This window comes from Alnus glutinosa, chromosome 7 (assembly GCF_958979055.1).
Source record: "Alnus glutinosa chromosome 7, dhAlnGlut1.1, whole genome shotgun sequence".
Classification (NCBI taxonomy): Eukaryota; Viridiplantae; Streptophyta; class Magnoliopsida; order Fagales; family Betulaceae; genus Alnus; species Alnus glutinosa.
The window spans coordinates 22,231,831-22,255,329 of NC_084892.1; the positions used below are offsets into that span (position 1 = coordinate 22,231,831).

At 37.7% G+C, this 23,499-nt stretch overlaps 1 protein-coding gene across 1 annotated transcript; it reads right to left on the reverse strand.

Annotated features, from left to right (window-relative positions):
- Positions 1 to 4,850: 4,850 nt before the first annotated feature.
- On the reverse strand, positions 4,851 to 14,968 carry LOC133872221 (cell number regulator 8-like). Its single transcript, XM_062309669.1, has 3 exons — positions 14,454 to 14,968; positions 6,163 to 6,365; positions 4,851 to 5,282 (listed from the first exon to the last, which is right to left on the reverse strand). Exons 1-3 carry the CDS (start codon positions 14,929 to 14,931, stop codon positions 5,022 to 5,024), a joined length of 942 nt encoding a protein of 313 aa, XP_062165653.1. The 5' UTR covers positions 14,932 to 14,968; the 3' UTR covers positions 4,851 to 5,021.
- Between the last annotated feature and the right edge of the window lie 8,531 nt (positions 14,969 to 23,499).

Consider the following 23,499-nt stretch of genomic DNA (forward strand, 5'->3'; position numbering starts at 1 on the left):
CTCGGCCCCGTTGAACATTTAACTTGAGGGGCTTGAAACGACAGAATTGCATTGTTCCACTCAAAAATGGCAAAGATTTTGGCAGGAACAACAGTTGTGCAAAAATGATGAACTCTTTTGAATCCATATCGCTAAAATTTTCTGCTTATGGCACTACTACTTTGGTTTCATATTTATCCACCGGACTTTTCACAGGAGGTATGCTTTCTCAAGCAGCTCAATCTAGTGATGTTGATGGTATTGACATATTGGTATTATGCTAGTGAAATTATTGAGTGAAATTACCGGATACGACTTTGATTCTGCCAACATTACATGTTTTTTTTTCAACATTGATGAATGTATTAAATTCAGGGTGTTCATTATTTCATTTGAAATCTTGAACCCAGAACTAGTGGGATGGTTTGTCCTCTGACGCACAATAATTCGGACCTACAAAGTACAAACTATCAAAATATTTAGATATTCTTTTGTCAAATTTGGTCGTTGGTTTGATGAAAAATGTTACACATGATTAGCGTTTGTGTTTGAGTTATTTTTACGTGACTAATTTGTCATTGTTTTGTATGGAGACACATTATTTTCGTAAAAAAAATAAAAATAAATAAATAAAGCGAAGGTGTGGCCACGGGCTCACGTTGTCACCCTTAACAAAACAGAATAAGTGTCCAACACTTAGCAAAACAGATAGGATAGTCGTGTGACCACTTGCTGGTAGAATATAGATAGGGTGACTATGGCTACTCTCATCTAAACAAATGGGGAGAGAGTGCGACCACCCTGTATGAATAAAGAGGTGGTTGTACAACCCCCCCTCTCCCCATCTAAACAAATGGGTGACCACGATCAGTCCTCATCTGTTTTGCTAAAATGGTCACCTCTTTGCTCTAGGTTTTTTTTTTTTTTTTTTTTTTTTTTTTAAAAAAAAAAAATGGAAAATAATTGTTCCAATACAAAGCAAGGGAAAATTAATCTCGCAAAAGCAGTTCATGTGCTCATGTCAATCACGTGTGATGATTTCATCCACATTAATGGCCTAGTTTGACGCAAAGAGTAACTTAATATTTCATTAGTTTGTAGGTCCTAGTTGTAGTTTGGAGGAGTAAATGCAAATGAGATGATAGTTTGGAGGAGTAACGTATAATTTACTTTTGTTATAAAATAGGTAAAAAAAATTCCTCCCCAAACAATGCTTGCATCTTTTATTGCAACAAGGCAAACTCGATAGGTTGTGACCAGTTAGATTTGGGATTATTTTTTAGGGATCAGGTGTATAAAATTATTGCATCGCGAAAAATAATCTCATGGTCTTATACTTAAAGAGAACCAAGCTAAAACATGCATAAAGGAAATTAAAACAGAAGAATAGTGCATATACATGGATATTTATTTGGCCACTCATTAGCTTATTGGGCAATTTTAATTTTCTTCTCATTCTATGGTGATGAGGAACACGACTGGAGGAGGATGAACAACTTTTAAGTCTTCTCATTAATGACCGAAGATGACCAAAAGAGTGGGCTCTCAAACTGTTTCTCAATTTCTTATAGTCTGAGAACAATTTTGCTCTCTAGAATTAAGAATTGAAAGACCTCAGTCTTTCTTTCTCAACTCTGTGTTGTGTTTTTAACCTTCACCAATGACCTCTATTTATTGGCTTAGGTTCCTTGGAGAAGTAATAGGAGTAGAGGAGTAGAACCCTAGTCCTACTAGGATTCGGGCGAGGGGTTAATACCCTTGGCACCACACGGTTATGGGGAGAAAATACGACCCTTGCCCATTTGCTCTTATTCTAATATATGGGCTTGTATTTTATCCCTAACCCACAATGCTCTTTTATATGACTGTGCAAGGAATTAAATTCCTTCATCCTACATATCTCCAAAAACTGGCTACTTGGAATTAAATCCATTTGGCCCATGTTATATAAAATAAAACAAGCCTATAAATAAATAAATGACTTATGCCCTAATACCCCTGGTCAGATTATATAAGCTCGATGAGGGACCTAAAGGAAAAAAATATAACTAGTTTCAATAGGCATGTGACACTTGTCATATCATAACTTGTTACTGATTACTATTAATTACAATTAATTTTACTAAATAATTTTAATTGTATTCCATTTAATATTTTTGACTTTAATAAGTTAATCCCTAGGACTTGCTTATTTATTACATCTTACCCCTCCATCGAATATTTCGTAATTGAATTAGAGTTTATCAAAACTGTCACTTTAATTTACTATCTCTTATCCTTAAGTCCCCAATTTAATTTCATGATTATTTTTTATACTATGTAAAATCTAATCTCACTATGTACTAATAGTCTTAGTAACTCATACCCAAGTTTCAGAATAATCATTCTTGTTAAATCTACATTAATGAAAATATTCCTTATATATTTGATTCTTACAAAAGACTTGGATTCCTTCTTGAATGATAGCGTTCCCACAATGCTATATGTGATCCCCCAACACATCGAGGGTTTGACCACAATAAATGTATCACTTCTAAATGCATCAAAGTGACCTATACTCTACATCTAAGTTCACGATCTTCTCAGGATTTAGAGTAAATGTTATAAATAGTAGTGAATGTGCCTCACTCTACATCTAAGTTCACGATCTTCTCGGCATTTAGAGTAAATGTTATAAGTAATAGTGAATGTGCCTCATTTTTATGACAATATTAATAAAGAATGATGACTTACTTGTCATGTTTAATGCATTGCATCTGTATGCTTCCACACCAACATATTAATCCGAAATCTCTACTTTTATGATCAAGATAAATCATCTTAGGTTGATGTGTTATAGTCTTGATAGAATGCCCAATTCTATTTATGACTACGAAAATACAAGAACAATGGTTTACAAGTTACAAGAACTTATAATTTAGATCTTCTTATGTGATAACTCTTTACTCACACCAAAGTCATATTCAATATAACTTGATGACATTACATGAAAATGACAATATGAAAGCAATTAGAAGTATATATGTAAACAGTCATATATGCCTATGGCTTATTTAATAAAACATTGAATAAACAATTTTATTCCACACAACTTAAGTACCACGCATTTCAATTAGATTTTATGACACAATTCCTAACAAATTTTATCATAAATGAAAGTATGTTTAGGGAGTTACTTGATTTTTTTTTTTTTTTTTTTTTTTTTTTTTTTTTTTTTTTCTATTCAAATCAGGGGAAAGGGAAAGGAGAAATTATAACATGAGCAATAAAAATAAAGGTAAGTAGCCCTAACAAAAGCCCAAAAAACAGAGCATTAAGACTTAAAAACTATTGAGAATTGATCAAATAAATGATCCAGTCCATTAAGAGAACTCATACAGCTACGAAGGGTGGTTACCAAAGGGAATGTTCCCTGAAAGGAACTACCTAAGCAGTAGCTGCAACAAACATAAAAATGCTCTACAATAAGAGAACATGCATTTAAGATGGATGAAACAGAGCATTTGAAAAGAAGAATATACTATTGTATCAGAAACGACACAATCAAGAGGCACAAAATGGGACACGAGCCTCGAAAAGTCCCCCGCCTTTCCTGAACCACCACGAGAAAACAACAACAACAACCATAAGAAGTAATACCTAAACCCACAAAGAACAACAACACAAATAGAAATACAAAGACAACAAAAAGTCCAAAAAAGAAGAAGCAAAACACTTAAGACAAAATACCAAAAAATGAAGGCGTCGGCTGAGAAGAGCATCTGAGCGGTAAAGCGTGGGGCGTGTGATGACCACGTGCCTGACATGTTGGCGCATGAGGGACACATGGAGAGGCGGAGGGAGGCGTTGGAGAGCAGAGAGACTGACAGAGACGATGGCATGGCGCATGTGCAGAGAGGCCAAACAGAGGACTACCGATTTAGAGATGAAAGACCAAACTTTGGACTCCAAATCTGGCAAGAGAGCAAACCACACCAGAGGGGAATTGTGCGGAGGTTGAAAGCGGAGATCGGAGGTGGTGGGGGATCTGTCAGTGTTTTTGGAAAGAAGAGCTGCAAAATCGATGCTAAAAGACAGAAAAAGGAGAACAAACAAGGAGAAAGCACATTGAAAGAGAAAAACCAGGGCAATAAAGACAGGGGAAGGGAGGTGGGAAGGAAGAAAATCCATCCCTCCTTCCCTAGAAGGATCGCTGGCCTCACAAGGTGGTGGAAAGCTTTCTCTAGAGAGAAGGGAGAACTTCTCTCTCTAAAAGGGAGAGAAGGAAATTTTTAATGAAGTGTAGCATGTGATGGAGTTAATTGATTAGAACACCTCCAGTGCTGGAAAATTCAAGACCATGGTCGTCCATCTCCAGTTTGCCGGCCGATAAGATTTCTAATATTAACCAGCCAACTAGGTTCATTTGACTATTCCTTTACCAGCTGCCCTATCATGTATTGAAACATTTTAATCTCACAACGTGCTTCGACCATTGCCAAGAAATCAGCAGTGAATTAAAAAAAAGAAGAAGAAAAAGTAGAGGAAAATGAAGCAGAAACAATGGGTTTGAGCCATATGTGTGTTTTTTCACCCAAATTTGCCTTCTAACTAGCCTAGTATGAATGCTCTCCACAGCATAAGATGCAATGGGCAAACCCTTTTCTCTCATGTTATCATCACTTGGTTGGGAGGACAATAAACTTACTTACCAAACGAAAAAATTATGGACACAACAGCTACCCACAAATATCACGTATCATTGTTTTTATCAAGTTTTTTTAAAAGCAATCGACACATCATTAAAAGCATAAACCGCTTTTAAATACACAGGAAGTATACAAAAGAAGCACTTACTTAGAAAGAGCAAAAAAGACATGGAAATCTTTGCCTCACATCCACAAACATCACGTATCATAAACATGAAATATAGGTGAAGTCTACATTATGAATTGGTGTTTTACCCAAACGAAGTAGGAGGGCCTTCAGATGCAGATCAGATAACCCCAATACAGTTTACACAATATCATATCACACTGGTACCATATAGACAGTAGTACTTTTCACACCAAGGTAGGAAGCTCTCCGACCCCACGGCCCATGCTCTGCTCTACCGGAGGAATCATAACCAGGATTGGTTGAGCATTGAACCCGGGATGAGGCAATCTAAGACGGAGCTCACGACCTTCCTGACAAAGAGCACACCTGTGGCAGCAGAGGTGAGTTGCAAAGTCACATGCAGTCTCACATTGTTCACGCTGCACCTCATCCTCCAGAAAGCATCCGCAGCACCCACATGACCTATGAAGTGCCTCCCAGCTGCCCTGTTCGTCATAAGCAAATCATTTAAATTCAAACGCTCACCTTCATTATTAATATTAACAATTTTATGAAAAGAGTTACAATAATGTTAAATCATTAAAAAAAAAAAAAAGAAAAAAAAAAAGCCTTGTTTAACTGCATATGGAAGAGCAGGACTGAAAGAGATTGCATATCAAATCTATCAAATGTTTGTAAACTTGATTTTACCCTATTCTTTTACCAACAAATAAGCTATGTTAGCACTTGGATCCTACAGAACATTCAGAGTACCTGTGGTTTTACACGCCCATGATCACCAGGAAGGAAAAAAAAAAAGTACTACTAAAGTCCTTCGCTCATGTTATAATATGCTCATAACAACGGTGTCAATGCCGAAAGAGACAGTCACTAAAAACCATGATTGGAATTGAAATACTTTCATTTTTCTTACCAACACATTGACACCAGCTTAAAGAAAAAAATGTGCTATTTATCAAACCAAATAAACCCGTTTCTAGGAGGAGCAAAAACAAGCAATGATGACCGATGCATAATAATATTTCAAAAATGCTTGTCTCTTATTAAAAGCAAAGGGAATACAACTCAACCACACATGTCCCACTTCCAAGGCCAGTTATCTCATAAGAATATACAAGATACCATGCTAATTAGTTACTACACAAAGCTTGAGAGCGGAAGTACTTTGCAATAAGAAATAAATGCCACAAAATAATACAAAATAAATAATTGCCGGATGCAGAAAAACACGCATAACCACACAAAACACAACATATGAAACGATGCAAAATGAAAATCTAGCAAGTCAACCAAAAACTCAGCTAATCTCAAAGGCAGACCAAAAATGCCACTGCTCATATGGTTTGGTTAAAGAGAGAAACTTGCCTCTAGGTTGAACTTTCGACGAATGGTAGTACGACTAGCGAATGACAACCATGGTGCAAGGCAGTTCCAACCAAAGACGGAATTTCCAAGCAACAATAGACCAGTGTAACTCAAGCAGTGACATGCAAAACTCCCAGGACTAGATGCAACTCTCTCTGCGTTGTTTCCATACAGCACACAAGGAGCCACACTTCCAAGAAGGCCTAGCCAGACGTCATAACATTAAGAAAAAAGATTGAAAATGTTGTGCAAAATGGCAGTTGAAAAATATATCAATTTACAAAGAAAATCTCATAATCCAGAAGTGTCGCATTCCAAAAGCGGAAAAAGATCAATGGAAACATGGTTTTGTATCCAATTATTTTTTAATTGGGTTCAAAATTTTGTCGTACAATAATCAAATTCACCTCATGTGCAGGGGATACGTTAATTCTTAATTCTTGACATCTTTTCCGAGCTTCATGTAATGTATTACGAGATTGCATTCTCATTCATCACCATTTTCCTTACAAATTTCATGGATAAGTTTCATGTTAATAAGTTTTTCTCTTGAAATCTAAGCCTCTCTCGTCCCCCTCTTTTCGAAAAAACCCTTAGCCTACTCCGGTTCGCTTGGGAGGGAGGGAGGGACTCCTCCTCTTCCAGTTCCTTCCGGTCTAGGTTCTCTTCCGGTTTCTTATTCTCTTGGGTCTTCTAGTTTTGGGGTTTCTTTGTGGTTGGGTTTTCCGGCGCGATGGTTCCCCGCTCGTGACTTCGCCAGCTTGTTCTGGTCCTTGCCTCGTCGCCGTCGCTGTGGTTGCTGCTGCGCCGTTGTGGGTGGCTGTTTTGGTTCATGCGCTTCTTGGGTTGTAGATCTACAGGTTTTGAGGCCTTCTCGCCGTCCACGTACCGCTCCGGAGGACTCTCCGTCGTGGTCCGTTGTTATGCGCATCACACTGTCAGAGTGTGTGCAGTTATCTAGAGGCTTGGAAGGTTCAATTCACGTTTGTCAAAGTGTTGTGTTGTGGGAGTCCCTCACTGGACATGTGTTTGAGATCAATAGAATAGCTAGATAAGTGAAAGACAGCTGGATGCCCATTTATGTTTCATGTTATTTTATTATTTGATTGTTGTTTTGTTATTTGATTTATTCCCTAAAAAACTGACACTATCCCAACTTCTCCTGAGAGGAAAGGACGTGGCTGAGTGGTAGAATAGTGCATAACAGCAATGTGCGTAGTGGAAGGGTGCACCGCAATTATCTAGGATAGTGGAGTGATTCTGTTATTTTCCCTCATGTATTTAAGCAAGTTGTTAGCATTAATATAAGTATCGAAAATTTAGAAGTTAAACAGGAGGAATTGACCCCTTTAAGCGTCAAAGTTACAACTTTCTTTTATTAAACACTTACCCGAAGTATTAGGCTCATAACAAGTGGTATCAGAGTCGCGTTCTTGCGACCATGGCGGAAGGAACTCATATTTCTCAGCTTACAGAAGCAGTAGCAGCCAACAAGGAAGACATCAATCACCACACCGAGCTATTGAAGACCCTGGTGGAAAAAGTAAGTGATCTAGCTATTACTGTAGCTTCTATTAGCCAAAACCAAATCCAGAATAACCAGACCCAAAACCAGAATAACCAGCCCCAAAACCAAACCCAGGATAACCAAAATAGCAGAATTCTTAGGGGGAAGGCAGTAAAGATGATAGTGAAAATATGGGAGAGAAGGAAGAAGGACAGGGTAGTCACAATGAAAGAGAATGGGGATATCATACCCGAACTATCAAACTAGATTTCCCTAGGTTTGATGGCACTGAACCCATTACATGGATCCTAAAAGCTCAACAGTTTTTCTCTTACAGTCACACTCCAGAAAACCAGAAAGTGCAAATTGTTGCCTTCCACATGGAAGGAAGAGCACTCACTTGGTACCATTGGTTGATGGATGCAGGCCAAACCGGGGGATGGGAGGACTTTGTAGTTGCCCTCAAAACTAGGTTTGCACCCTCAGCTTTTGATGATCCAGTAGGGGTTTTTACTAAGCTCAGACAAACATCATCAGTAGAGGACTACCAAACCCAATTTGAAATCCTTTCCAATAGAATCCAGGGTATGAGTGAAGAGTTTAAGGTAAGTACATTCCTAAGTGGATTGAAGGAAGAAGTAAGAATCATGGTAACAATGATGAAACCCACTGCCTTGACCACAACTTTTGGATTGGCTAAACTACAGGAAGAGGAAGTGAAGTTGAGGAGTAGAGGTCAAAAATACCAATCTTGGGTATCCAATTCCCAAGGGAATACCAAGCTGGCTGCACCACCTAACCCACCTAGAATTATAGCCCCAAACCAACCTGAGAACCGAAACACCAGCCCCCCATACAATACCAACTTCAACCGAAGGCCAAGCATCCCTATTAAAAGGTTGACTCCAGCCCAAATGCAGGAAAGAAGAGAGAAAGGGCTGTGCTACAATTGTGATGAGAAGTTTCAGCCGGGACATAGGTGTAACCGACCTAGGCTCTTCTTGTTGGAAGGTGTGGAGTTGGGTGAATCTGAAGAAATAAGGGTAGAAAAAGTGTTGCAAGAGGAGGAACCCGAGGGTGAACCTCAGGAAGCTGAATTATTGGGGATTTCTTTGTATGCCTTGGCAGGAGCGCCAGCTCCCAGGACTATGCGTCTAATGGGAAGGATAAAATGGCAGCCTTTGGTGATTCTCATAGACACTGGCAGTACCCACAACTTCGTAGATCAGAATTTGGCCAAGCGGATCCAGCTACCAGCACAAGAAATTAGCCAATTAACTGTTATGGTGGCCAATGGGGAATTAATTTCCTGCCCAGGTTGCTGCACAGCAGTGTCCTTCAGCCTACAAGGGTTTGATTTTCAAATTAATTTACATCTGTTGGTTCTAGGGGGTTGTGACATGGTGTTAGGAGTGAATTGGTTAAGTACTTTAGGTCCTATCTTATGGGACTTCATTGAACTTACCATGAAATTCACACACCAAGATCGAGAGGTTGCCTTGCGAGGTCTGGAACCAGCTGAAATTAATCTGGAATGGGAGAGGACATTCTAAAGAAAGAAGGTTCAGAATGCAAGGGGATTTGGCTGCAACTCATAGGCCCCGAAACACCAAAGTCCAAGAAGCTTCAGCACCCAGCAATAGCCGAGTTGCTAGAGGGATTCAAGGGCATATTTTAGGAACCAACAGAGTTGCCACCTACTAGAAGCTTCGACCACAAGATCCAGTTGACAGAGGGAGCTCAACCAACTTGTGTAAGGCCTTACCGGTATCCTTACTACCAAAAGGAAGAGATAGAGAAGCTGGTTCGGGAGATGTTATCTACTGGAATTATAAGGCCTAGCCAAAGCCCTTATTCTTCCCCTGTGTTGCTAGTGAGGAAGGCCGACGGAAGTTGGAGGATGAGTGTAGATTACCGTGCTCTCAACCAAAACACCATCAAAGATAAATACCCCATACCCAACATTGATGAACTACATGGGTCTATAATTTTTTCTAAGCTTGACCTTAGGTCTGGCTATCATCAAATTAGGATGAATCCAAAGGATGTCCCAAAAACTACATTTAGGACTCACGAGGGACACTATGAATTCCTAGTTATGCCCTTCGGGCTAACTAATGCCCCCTCAACCTTTCAAAGTCTCATGAATGAGGTATTTAGACCTTATTTACAGAAATTTGTCTTGGTATTCTTTGATGATATTTTGATTTATAGTAAGAATATCCAAGAGCACCTAAAACACTTGAAAGCTGTCCTAGAAATACTCCAACTCCACCAACTATATGCTAAGCTCTCTAAGTGTCAATTTTGGTGCCTAGAGGTAGAATACTTGGGACATTTGATTTTAGAAGGAGTAAAGGTTGACCCAACCAAAATTGAAGCTATGCTCAACTGGCCAGTACCCCGAACCATCAAGGCCTTGAGAGGCTTCCTAGGATTGACCGGATACTACAGGAAATTTGTGAAGGGGTATGGGGGAATAGCTGATCCACTTACTAGTCTTTTAAGGAAGGATTCCTTCAATTGGAATGAAAGAGCTGAGGAAGCCTTCAATCTCCTCAAGAAAACCATGTCTACTCCCCCAGTTCTAGGTTTACCCAATTTCTCCAAACATTTTATCATTGAATGTGATGCCTCAGGAGAAGGAATAGGTGCAGTGCTAATGCAGACTGGGCAACCCCTGGCCTTCCTCAGTCAAGGGCTTAAAGAAAAGAGTTTGAGCCTATCCACCTATGAGAAAGAATTACTAGCCCTAGTAATGGCTGTCAGAAAGTGGAGGCATTACTTGCTGGGCCACAGTTTTAGGGTCAGAACTAATCAACAAGCCCTAAAGTACTTACTGGAGCAGAGGATTGGCACCCCTGCCCAGCAAAAATGGGTGTCCAAACTTTTAGGGTTTGATTTTACAATCGAGTATAGAAAAGGAAGGGAGAATAAGGCTGCAGATGCCTTATCCAGGATGGAATGGCCGGAGACCAACCCAGAGACTCACTAGCAATCAGAAGATACAGATGCAGATGATCAAATCACAAGCATGACAGCAGGCAACATGATCACCTAGGCCATCAGCACATTACAACCCGCCTGGACCAGAGAACTCACAGAAAGCTATGCAGGTGACCAGCAGCTCCAGCAACTCACCTAGCAGTTCCAGCAAGGTGAACTGGATCAGGAAAAGTACCAACTCCACAATGGACTCCTTTTCTACAAAAGGCGAATTCATTTGGGCAACTTGAAGGACTTCCAGCAACAGGTCTTACAACAATTCCACAGTAGCCCATTAGCTGGCCATATGGGAACACAGAAAACCTACTCAAGGTTAAAAAAAGAATTCTACTGGCCTGGAATGCGACAAGGAGTCAGGGAGTTCATCAGGGAATGCGATATCTATCAGCGCAACAAAACTGAAAACATCCATCTTGCAGGATTGTTACAGCCATTACCAATTCCGAATCAAAACTGGACAGAGGTAAGCATGGATTTTATTGAGGGCTTACCTGTTTCACAGGGGAAAGATGTTATCTTGGTGGTGGTCGACCGATTGAGCAAATACGCTCACTTCATTCCCTTGAACCATCCCTACACTGCCAATTTAGGGGCCAAGCTCTTCGTGGATCATATTTTCAAACTGCATGGCCTACCCAACTCAATCGTCAGCGACAGAGACCTGGTGTTCACTAGCCGTTTCTGGCAGGAGCTCTTCTAAGCAACAGGTACAGAGCTGTTAATGAGCTCCGCCTATCACCCACAGACCGACGGCCAGACAAAGATAATGAATAAAGGGTTGGAAGGGTATCTGAGAAACTTCGTCGGCGACCGCCCTCATGATTGGATGCGCTGGATTTCCTTAGCGGAATGGGCTTACAACACCTCGGAACATACATCGACCAAACTCAGCCCCTTTGAAGCTGTTTATGGTTACCCGTCACCTCGCTTGATGCCCTTTGAACCAGGATCGACCAAAGTACAGGTAGTAGAAGATGAATTAAAAAGCAGAGAGTTCATTCTCACCCTCATCCGCGAGAACCTTCAAGACGCCCAAGCCTGGATGAAGCATTTCGCCGATCAAAACCGCACCTTCAAGGGTTTGAAGTGGGCGATTGGGTTTTTCTCAGACTCAGGCCGTACCGCCAGATGTCCGTCATCCTCCGTTGAAATCTCAAGCTTTCCCCGAGGTACTATGGCCCCTTTTAGGTAGTTCAGAGGATCGGAACAGTTGCATACAAACTTGATCCACCTCCTAGTTCCCAAATCTTTCCTATTTTCCATGTGTCTCACCTCAAGAAGAAGCTGGGTGATCAAATTGTGCCTCTACCGGAACTCCCAACCCTTACGACCGAAGGAACTTTGATTCTGGAACCCGCAACTGCTCTTGATCGACGCTTGAAGAAAAAGGGTAACAGAGCTGGTGCAAAGCTGCTCATTCAATGGAAGGGAACCACCGAACACGACACCACCTGGGAGGATATGGACGACCTTCGAACATCCTTTCTTGACCTTGTGGGCAAGGTCTTCTAACAAGGATGCCGTGTTATGCGCATCACACTGTCTGAGTGTGTGCAGTTATCTAGAGGCTTGGAAGGTTCAATTCACGTTTGTCAAAGTGTTGTGTTGTGGGAGTCCCTCACTGGACACGTGTTTGAGATCAACAGAATAGCTAGATAAGTGGAAGACAGCTGGATGCCCATTTATGTTTCATGTTATTTTATTATTTAATTGTTGTTTTGTTATTTGATTTATTCCCTAAAAAACTGACACTATCCTAACTTCTCCTGAGAGGAAGGGATGTGGCTGAGTGGTAGGATAGTGCAGAACAGCAGTGTGCGTAGTGGAAGGGTGCACCGCAATTATCTAGGATAGTGGAGTGATTCTGTTATTTCCCCTCATGTATTTAAGCAAGTTGTTAGCATTAATATAAGTATCGAAAATTCAGAAGTTAAACAGAAGGAATTGACCCCTTTAAGCGTCAAAGTTGCAACTTTCTTTTATCAAACACTTACCCGAAGTATTAGGCTTATAACATCCGTCTCTTCTCCGCCGTCGGCATTGCTGCGGGTAGCCGCCACGCGCCGTTCCGGTGCGCAAGGCATTGAACGGCATCCCCCATTAGGGTCATCAAAGCAATCAATTTCAGGGACTAAACCCCGCCTTGTAACAGCCTTCCATGAATATCCGTCAGCTCGGGCTAAAGAAAAGGGGGCTAACTCTGCCAAGGCGAACTCTTTCCTTTTGTTTGATTTCTTGGAAGTCAACCTTCCCCTTCACTCCACCAAGTAAGGGACCAAGAAAGGGCTGAGGCTCAGCCCAGTCTGAAACGAATCCCGAAGGCACTCTGCTCACTCTTATTTATTGCGTAAAAAGCGTATTTTGCAGCCAAAAACCCCCCTCTTTCCTCGACATTTGATCATTTTTTGACTCGTTCTCATTTTGGCTCCGTGTTCATGAAATTCCAACACCAACAACAGAAAGAAAATTCTTCGATCTAAAATTCGGGCGCCTGTTTCTGACTTTTAGGTGCTAGATCTGCAGCGTATGGGACCTCTCCTCCACAAATGTGCCCCTCCGATGGCTTCTCCGGCTTTTTCCGCTTCTTCTGGTGGTCCTTCCGAGCGTTTTCGAGCAGCTCCGGTGGCGCGTGTCTCCACGTACTTTTTTTTTGGGTCCTGTATTTTTGGGGTTTTCTTTGTATTTCGGGTTTGACTTGTATTTTGGGTATGCTTTCCTATATTTCGGGGTTACTTTGTACTTTGGGTGGGTTTGATTTTCACATGTATTTTGGGTTGTGGGTTTTGTTGGGAGGGTTGTTCAGGTTTTCTTGCGGGTTTTGGGGGGTTTGTTGAGTTGGATTGCTTTCGGGACAGATTTAGGTGTTTGTTGGAGGCTTTGTTTGTATGTTGGGTTTTGAATGTCATGGGTGTTCCTTGTGGGTTTCGGGTTTTAGGGTTGTACTTTGTGGGTTTGTTTGGATTTTTCCTTTTGTAGGTTGGCTTTGGTGGTTCCTATATATTCCCGGTGTACTTAGAGGCGCATTATGCTTTTTAATAAAATCTTATTACTTATATAAAAAAATAATAATAATAATAATTTCATGGATAAAATTAGTCAAAGAATTTCAACTCCTCTTGTGCTTCTTAAAAAATATAAAAACCGATCCTTCATCAGAATTCATATAGCAAAAACATTATGCAATTGACAGACCGAAGATAAAACTTTATTCGATGTCCTTAAACAAATAAGAAGACTAAAACTGCCTAATCAAACACTCCACACCAACAAATAATCGCATATAGATTCAGATTTGATCGCATTTTGAAATGAAACAACATATTTAATTTCGCAAGCTTAGTTTTATCTTTGATCCAATGTTTTAGCACCAAATTCAACAAAAACAAAAAAATCCAAAGGAAAATATATCAGAGCTAACCGGGGCGCAAATAACCAAAATCTCAAAAGAGTACGTTTGAGATTGCGATTTCGTAGAAAAAAGTGTGATTTTAAATCAAATCGCAGAAAATGAACCATTTGGAAACTGCGTTTTTAAAAAATTGCGATTTAAAAACGCAGAAAAGTGTTTATTCAAATCGCAGGCAATGAGGTGCTTTTTTGAAAATGCAGTATTTTAAAAGGCTAATCTGCGATTTTGCCAAATGCTTAACTGCGTTTTTAAAAATCACTTTTTTAAAATCGTTAAAATTACTGTTTTTAAATCGTACTTTTTAAAATCGCAAACCCAAACCGACTCAAAATCTCAATCAAAGCTAATAAAAAAACCGAAATGACTCACAAACTTCAAGATCGCTGTTACAGAACCCTTCGCTGCGTCCGAGACAATCGAAGAGGCTCGAGTCCCAGTGGGCCCGGCCCATCGGCTCCCCCACCACGCTCCCGTGCCCCAAAGGCAATCTGTCGGCGGTCCACCCGTACCCGCCGAAATTCCCGGGTGCTGGAGCCGGAGCTTTGTCGACTGTGACCGTGGCAGTGTCTGCCTTGGCGTCGGTGGCCTTGCCGGCTTTCTTGGCGTCCTCTTCTCCCATCGGCTCCCCCACCACGCTCCCGTGCCCCAAAGGCAATCCGTTGGCGGTCCACCCGTACCGCCGATTACCGGGTGCCGAAGCCGGAGCTTTGTCGACTGTGACCGTGGCGGTGTCTGCCTTGGCGTCGGTGGCCTTGCCGGCTTTCTTGGCATCCTCTTCTCCCACTTGCTTGCCCAAGAGCGGGCTCAATTCCTCGTGGTTATCGTTCTTGTCGTCGTGATTAGCCATTGGATTCTCAGTGAATTGGAACGCCAGTAGAATGGGTGTGGAAATGAAAAAGGGTCAGTCTCTCGTAGTTGTAACTTGGAAGGTCCGGCACAGAACGCGTCCACCACGCGTTGTTGACGGTTGACCTCAGACACGACACCTAGTCTTGGTCTTTTTTATCTTGTGCGGAAGCTACCACCCTACTACTGTGGTTCCATACCATATATTATAAGCACATTTTTAATGCACCCGTTGATATAACTTTTTTTTTTCTAATGTGTTTTGAAATTTTGACAAATAATTTTTTTAAGTTTTAAATAGTGATTAATCGTCTTTTAGGTAAGTAAAAAAGAATAAATTGGTTATTGCAATTAGAAAAGCTAACGGAATCCATTAATGTGCTAATAGGGATGGTCGAACCACCCATAACCTTAGGGGTGGTTCAATCACCCCAAAATGACGACGACGACAAAAAAAAAAAAAAAAAAAAAAAAAAAAAAAAAAAAAAAAACCAAAATTGAGGGGTGGGCGAACCACCCCAAATAGTTAGTTTGATTTGTGTTATCAATTTTTTTATCGGCATGATTAATTTGTTCTTTTTTGCTTACCCCAAGAAGTAATTAATCACCTTTTAAAACTTAATGAACTATTTGTCAAACCTCAAATTACAAGAATAAAAAATGCATTTAAATATTCATACGAAATTTCAAACGTTTTAATTAAAAAATTATTTAATTTTTCTTTTTAAAAAATTCATTTGATATAATAACTTCAAAATTCTTGTAAAACTAAAGAGTTCCCATATCCAAATTCAAGGATTTTGGAATTTTGAGAAGAAAAATAATGGGTGATATGTATGCCATAATCTCAATGCATAAACAATATTGATACTTTCACTAGCCTAATTAAATTATGTTTTTAAAAAAAATGAAAAATAATTTCTTTTATAGTCTAAATTAAATTTTACATATTTAATGTACATCATATTGTGAATATAATATCACATAATTTAACATTTTTAAATTACGTAACATTATATGCATTATTAAATAAAATAAAATAAAAATTACATAGAAAAGTCGGTTGGTCTTCTTGTAAGGTACTATATTTTGGTCAAGCTAATAAACTAGTGGCACATTTTTCTATCTTACTTTTCCCTTCCTTCGCCCCAACGTGAAGTATGGGTTTTTTTTTTTTTTTTTTAAAAAAAATAAAAATAAAATAAACTTATTATTTATGTCAATCATTACATTCAATTTCAAATAAAGACCAGGTAAGGTAAAAAATAAATATAAATAAATAAAGACCAGGTCCCATTGATCTTTTATTTTTTTTTCTTCCTCTTCGTTCGAGAGGCAAATCGTGCGGTCCACATGTTGGTAAAGATTGTCCTTTAACAAGTTATAAATCAAGTTTAGTTGAAGAAAAAAAAAAATCCTACAAGTATATGTAATATTATTTTATTAAAACAAATTGCTCTTATTACTTGATTAATGAATGAGATTCAAATATTTATTTAAAATAAGAAAAAAAATGATTACGAAGTGACATAAATAAGCCAAGTCATTTTAGATTTTGGGCTATTAGACGAGTTCTTGTGTTATTGGGGGGGCCCTTTTGACACGAAATGGGTTCTCTTCCGTTCAAATGGAACATAAAAGTATTCAATTTCATATGATTTAGAAGTATTTTGGTCCTCTCACATTTTTTTGAACTAAAATACTACTACACTATAAAGATCCTACTCCTAAATGAACATGAGAGAATCCTACTCCCTTTTTGACAAGCCAAGAGTTGGGAGAGCAACAATAAATGCTTGATTGCCTCTCTCCTTTCATGGAGATGATCCGGTTCTTTATATTAGAGGTAAAATTGTTGGGAAATGATCAAAATATTTCAAATGCACAACAAGTGCACTACCCTAAGGGTCTCACCCCAATGTATCTTGGAGTAGTGCGCTTGTTTGCGGGGTAACAGTGCATGAATCACTCTCCAAAATTGTTCAAAATAAAGTGAAATGGTAATTTTACCCTTCTAAAAGTAAAAGACCGATTTCTCATAGGATCTGTTTTAATTTCCTTCTCGTTCTAAAAGAATTGTAAAAGAGTTACAGATATAGCATTTTTTTTTTCTTTTATCAATCTCTAGCTTGTCATACTATTTGCCTATTCACATGTTCCCTCTTTTCACAAGGGTTATATATTCATTATTCAGTATACTATTATTTCAAGTTTTGGTCACTTATTGTTAAGTACCAAGTTTTATTGTTCTAAATTTTATATTTTAGTTTATATTTTGTTTTAGTGCATACATTCATTATAAAAGTGTACTTATTCGGTTTGTCAGTTTTTTGTTTTTTAATCTTAAATATGTATGACAGAAATTAGGAACCTGGATATGAAAATAAATTAAAAATTAAAAATTAAAAAAAAGGAGCTTTTGATAATTTTGTTGTCAATAATAGATAAATTACTAACAACTAATTATTATTATTTTTTTGGATGAAATATCTGAGTATTTCATTGTTCAAAGATCACGAGCATAAAACTCTTACATCACAAAGTATAAAGCTTTATAAAATCATAACCACGTGTTATGAGGTAACAAAGTCATAGATATAAACAAAACTCTTACGATAAAGTGATATTTATAACTTTCATCTTTCGCTAACCCATGTACAAAAATTGTTAAAAAGCAGATCTGCTCCAAGCAAACTAGATTTAAGACAGGGGTACCCAAATATCCTAGTAAATTTTATTTAAACCGACCGTGAGAGATAACCTCTCACACTAAATTATTCAGGTCGTGAGAGATAACCCTTCAAACCTGATTAACCTTCGTCCCATTGATCGTCCATGAGGACAGATCTAAAGAGAATAAAACTTTTATTCAAAGCAAATACGAAACCAGCAAACAGCAGCAGCGGCCAAAGAGGAGATGAGCGACACATCACGGAAGTAGATAGACAAATGCATAACGGAGAGGCCAAAATTATTGATCTAGTCGGAAAACACCTACAAACAAAAGAAAAAACCAGAATGAGGGGAGGAGGGTTGGAGCGGAGAGTAGAAAGGGAAAGGGATATATGGGAGGAGCTGCTCCCTCCTTCTCTCAGACCTATTTTCTGAGAAGTGAAGTCTAGGGCCGGCTTCTAACAACTAATTATTTTAATAGAATTACAAGACACAATAAAACATGTTTCACTATGATATTTTATGTATCATTAAAATAATAACAAATGAACCTGGATATGAAAAGTAACTAAATTGTTTTTTATGCATGAAGTGTGTGATATGAGCTGGTTTATAGATGTTTATTTCAAATCATGCATGTTTTTATTGTGATGTTTTCAGATATTCTATATGGCTATTGTATGTATATTTACTAAGTTTTATGAGTTAAGAATGTTAGAATATATATTTGATATTAAGTTGATTCATTTATTTATAAGTATATTTCTCATTTAGGATTGATTATAATCAAATTTAGAGATCCATTTTATATTTTTCACTATTCTATTTTCTTGTAGAGCTTATTACATTTCTTATGTGTTCTAGGGTTTTCTTGCTCAATTCTCATAGTTTCTCTATAAATAAAGACGTGTAATATTGTTTAATACACGCATCAATAGTAAAGATGTTGACTTAACGGTTTATTCAGTTTCTCTCTCCACTTCCGCTCTCTTCTTTTTCTCTTTTCCATATTTTATACTTTATATAAAATTCTACATGCTATCAAAGCCACATTTATGTGGTCTTCAACAAATGTTTCTAGAAGTTTTTCTGATGTCTCGTTGGCGTTTTCTCTGCCGATCTCTCAATTCCAATTAGGGGTGGGCAAAAACCCGCCCACCTGTACCGACCCGCGCCCCTACCCCTCCCAATCCCGAAAATCCTGTTTTTAGTTAATTTTTTGCAGGTACGGGTCCAAAAATAGTATACCCGTGTGGAGCGGGGCCGGTTGCGGGTTAAGGTTTTTTAAAATCCCGGAGACCGCCCCTTCCCTCCCCACCTCGTAGGAAGGAAAAAAATAACCCAAGTCCGGAGGTCCCATAAGTCATAAGTCATAAATGTATAAAAACATTACATGTATGTAAAATCATGATTTCTAAAAAGAAATTCCATTTCAAATACAAAAGTTTCATATTTAATTATTGACATGTAAAAAAAAAAAAAAAAAAAAAACTTTGACATTACCATCGAATTATGCTTGGCAAAGGTCTTTCATTGAAATATATTCATCCATTATCATCACTGTAATCAAGGACGGAGCCAAAAAGTCATATGAGCAGGGGCCACAACATTAACAAAAAATATATTAAGATAAGAGGATAAAGTATGAATGAAAAATATATGTTTTATAATATATTTCAAATTTTCAGCACAAACACCTATCAAAATGAAACCTTTTGTTCTTTTAGATCTCGAAAATCATCTATAATTAAATTCGTAATAAATTTCTCAGCAATTTTTCTATGAATGTACAACATCAAAGAATTAGTCAGAAACTCATCTTCAATTTTGTTATCAAACATAATTTTGACATTATTCATGACTAAAATTTACTTTCTATTGTTCGAACTTCTACAAAATAAGCCGTCTATCTCAACTTCTTTTTTTTTTTTTTTTTTTTTTCCTTTATTATTTTTTAATTTTTTTATTTCTTAGTTTGCACGAAAGCCTCATGTATTTTTCTTGTGTCGTGTATTTTGATTGCCGTCTACTCGTCTATCACACAACGATCAAGTCCTCTTTCAACTTTTCGTGAAAGTATGAAACAAACAATTTTTTCTTTGCTATTTGACAGTTTTGTGGGGCCAAAATTTTAAGGGGCTAGGGGCCAAACATTTAAATACTGTTGAAAATAACTTATAAAAAAAACAAAACATATATAAATAAATAAAATTCCAAATGAATGGACCCATGCCAGTCCCATGCATATATCCATCTGTGTTTGTAGTGAAATTCTTAACAATTTTTAAAACTAAAAATTCCTGTTTGTTTTGGATTTTCGGAATAAGTTGGAAACTCAATGAAATTTTGAGGATAAAACTTATCAACTAAGTTGCATATATAATCAATCTCAAATGATTTCTTTTCATGTTTAGAGCTGATAAGAATAATAAATTTCACTACATGCTCACTAAATCTATTATTCAAACCTTCTAATTGGAAGTATATTGCAGCAGTAAATACATCAATTCTAAAATGACGCTCCATTGTTATCGAAGATTCTTTATCTTGGCGATAGAATCTACCTCGAGCTTTAGTGTAATAAACATTCATATTAGGAACATCAATTTCATTGTAGAATCTTGGTTAAAAATATTGTCTAATTTTGGTTTTTTTCTTTTTTTTTTAAAAAAAAAAAAAAAAAAAAAAAAAAAAAAAAAAAAAACCTATCTAATTTTGGGATACTAAAAAAATTATTGGCAAAATATTGGTCTTATCCTGGTTTCTATTTCCTCGCTTCATTATTTCTGTTACCTTGAGATCACCGTTAAGAGATGATGTAATTAAAACAGTTGACAGAGAGACCAGTTCTAGTAAAATTGTTGTATCTTGTGATTCCAATATCAAGGCAAGACAATCTTGGTAGCGTTGAAAAGCTTATTTAAAGAGATGTAAAGTTGTATTTCATGAATATTTTTCAATTTCAATATTTACTAGGTCAAAACAGGCCGTTAAGAGAAATATAGAATAATATTTAAGAGCCTCAGTTGGTCCGCGTCCAAACAAGCACAAGGCAGAAGCGTCTAGTTGGAGTCTTGGTCGCACCTTGTCCAAATGAGTAATAAGTCCAAGACATTCTCCAGCACCCCCAAAATTTAATTAACGGGGAACTAACCCGAGTTCTATATTAACCCTACTTAAAGAGTTTGTAGTGGAAGAACTTGAGGGCATGTGCGTGTGTAACCAAAAACCAACATGCACGTCACAATTATAAGAAAAGTGATCCTTGCACAACACACTCACATAGGATGGAACTCCTGTGGTTGTTTTCATTCACATAGGTCCCACCACATGTAAGTGTGTTGTGTAATTATTATATAAAATATGTTGTATAAATATCATTTCTCTAATTATAAACCAAAGCATCTGTGTGTGGGCATGCGTGCGTGTGACCAAACAACCAACATGCACATCACAATTATAAACCAGAGCATCTAATAAATCACGAAGGTATAAGTCTCACAATAAGTTAAACATAAATATAAGTCTTACATCATATGCTAATCAAATCATGTCTTAGGTACAATACTGTCAAATAAAAGGATTGTCTAGCCGAGTCAAGTAATTTAGTAAACAATTAATTAAGGATAATCTTGATGCATAGTATAAGCAGAACTAATTATGGACATTCTATTTCCCAAATGTAGTCTTCCCATCCAATGACAAGTGGGGCTAAATCCTCAAGAGTCAGTGCTGGCTTGAGGCTCCCCTTTGTCATGGTCTAAAAGCAGATTGGCTGTAAAACAAAGTCGTTTCACAGTTGGAAAAATAAAAATGTAAGTTCACAACTTAGTGAGTAGTCAAGCGCGAAACACAAACGTATTCAGTTAACCCAATCTTTATAAAACCTTTGAGGATATCACATTTCATCATATAGCAAGGGTTCTAAAAATATATGTAAAGTAAAAAATGATACTAATGCAATACATAAATAATTACTAATACATGTATAAACCACAATCATAATCATCCTCTATATAGCCTATCTGTACCCTTAACCCCATTACAGTAAGGATTGTGCGTCTTGTAGGACTTTTGGCACAACCTCGGTGCCCCGAACGTTGCACACAGGTAGCTATTAACTAGTTGATCGATAGGGTCTAACCTCGGGTGATCCACCTAACTAGTGATATCCGTACCGCGGTAACCCCACCCTATAGGTGATTGTGCCGGTCACAGTAGCCCCCAAATCCAAGGTAATACATCACTCATCTCACAATTGGGCCATACTGTCAAATCTATATAAATTTGTATGCACATACACTAGATTCTTCACTTTCTTTTTCCATGGCAACCAAGTCATACAATCATTATTTTTTCATTTTTCAAGCATGTAATCGAGAGATCCACGGTCATTCATTTTGCAAATCAATTTAGCTTCACTTATAAATATAGTGTTGGCAACATTTCATTGCAAAGCATTTCATGATAGTATAAAGATGCACATTTTATATCAAAATAGGCATGCTAAAAAAAATTCTTGCTTAGAGTTTCACGTAAGTTACTCATTTTGGTTGTTAAAGTATTCAGACAAATGATATTGTTGGATATTATTGATTTTCCTTGTTGGAAATTATATACTTTACCTGTATGCACAAAAAACCATTCCTCCAAGGAAAAAGAAGCTTGTCTCCAAATATAATTTGTCCTCTTACGCACAATAATTCGGACCTACAAAGTACAAACTATCAAAATATTTAGTTATCCTTTTGTCAAATTTGGTCATTAGTTTGATGAAAAACGTTACACATGATTAGCGTTTGTGTTTGAGTTATTTTTACGTGACTAATTTGTCATTGTTTTGTATGGAGACACATTATTTTAGCAATGTAATTAAAAAAACAAAAAAAAAAAAAACAAAAAACAAAAAAAAAAAAAAACTAAAGCGAAGGTGAAGCCACGGGTTCACGTTCACCCTTAACAAAACAAAGGGAGTGCCCACCACTTAGCAAAACAAATGGGATAGTTGTGTGATCACTTGCTGGCAAAATAGATAAGAGTGGCTATGGCTACTCTCATCTAAACAAACGGGGAGAGGTCGCGACCACGTCGAAAAAATAAAGAGGTGGTTGTACAACCTCCCCTCTCCCCATCTAAACAAAGGGGTGACCATGATCAGTAAAATTAGTCTCGCAAAAGCAATTCATGTGCATATGTCAGTAACTTGTGATGTTTTCATGCAAATTAATGGGCAAATTTGACACAATGAGTAACTAAATATTTTAGTAGTTTGTAGGTCCTAATTGCAGTTTGGAGGAGTAAATGCAATTGAAATGATAGTTTGGAGGGAGTAATGTATATATAATTTACTTTTGTTATAAAATAGGTCAAAAAAAAAAAATTCCTCCCCAAACAATGCTTGCATCTTTTATTGCAACAAGGCAAACTCGATAGGTTGTAGCCAGTTAGATTTGGGATTATTTTTTAGGGATTAAGTGAATAAAATTATTGCATCGCGAAAAATAATCTCATGATCTTATACTTCAAGAGAGCCAAGCTAAAACATGCATAAAGGAAATTAAAACAGAAGAATAGTGCATATACATGGATATTTGGCCACTCATTGGCTTATTGGGCAATTTTAATTTTCTTTTCATTCCATGGTGATGAAGAACACGACCAGAGGAGGATGAACAACTTTCAAGTCTTCTCATTGATGACTGAAGATGACCAAGAGAGTGGACTCTGAAACTGTTTCTCAATTTTTTAAACTCTGAGAACAATTTCGTTCTCTAAAATTAAGAATTGAAAGGCTTCGGTCTTTCTTTCTTAACTTTGTGTTGCGTTTTTAACCTTCACCAAGAACTTCTATTTATAGACTTAGGTTACTTGGAGAAGTGGTAGGACTATAGGAGTA

Excerpts from the sequence above, each read along its gene's own strand:
- LOC133872221 (XM_062309669.1), bottom strand. The coding sequence starts at position 14,931 with ATGGCTAATCACGACGACAAGAACGATAACCACGAGGAATTGAGCCCG. Across the intron at positions 6,366-14,453 it reads TAACAGCGATCTTGAAGTTT|GCCTTCTTGGAAGTGTGGCT; the intron begins GTGAGTCATTTC and ends ACGTCTGGCTAG. Across the intron at positions 5,283-6,162 it reads GTCGAAAGTTCAACCTAGAG|GGCAGCTGGGAGGCACTTCA; the intron begins GCAAGTTTCTCT and ends TATGACGAACAG.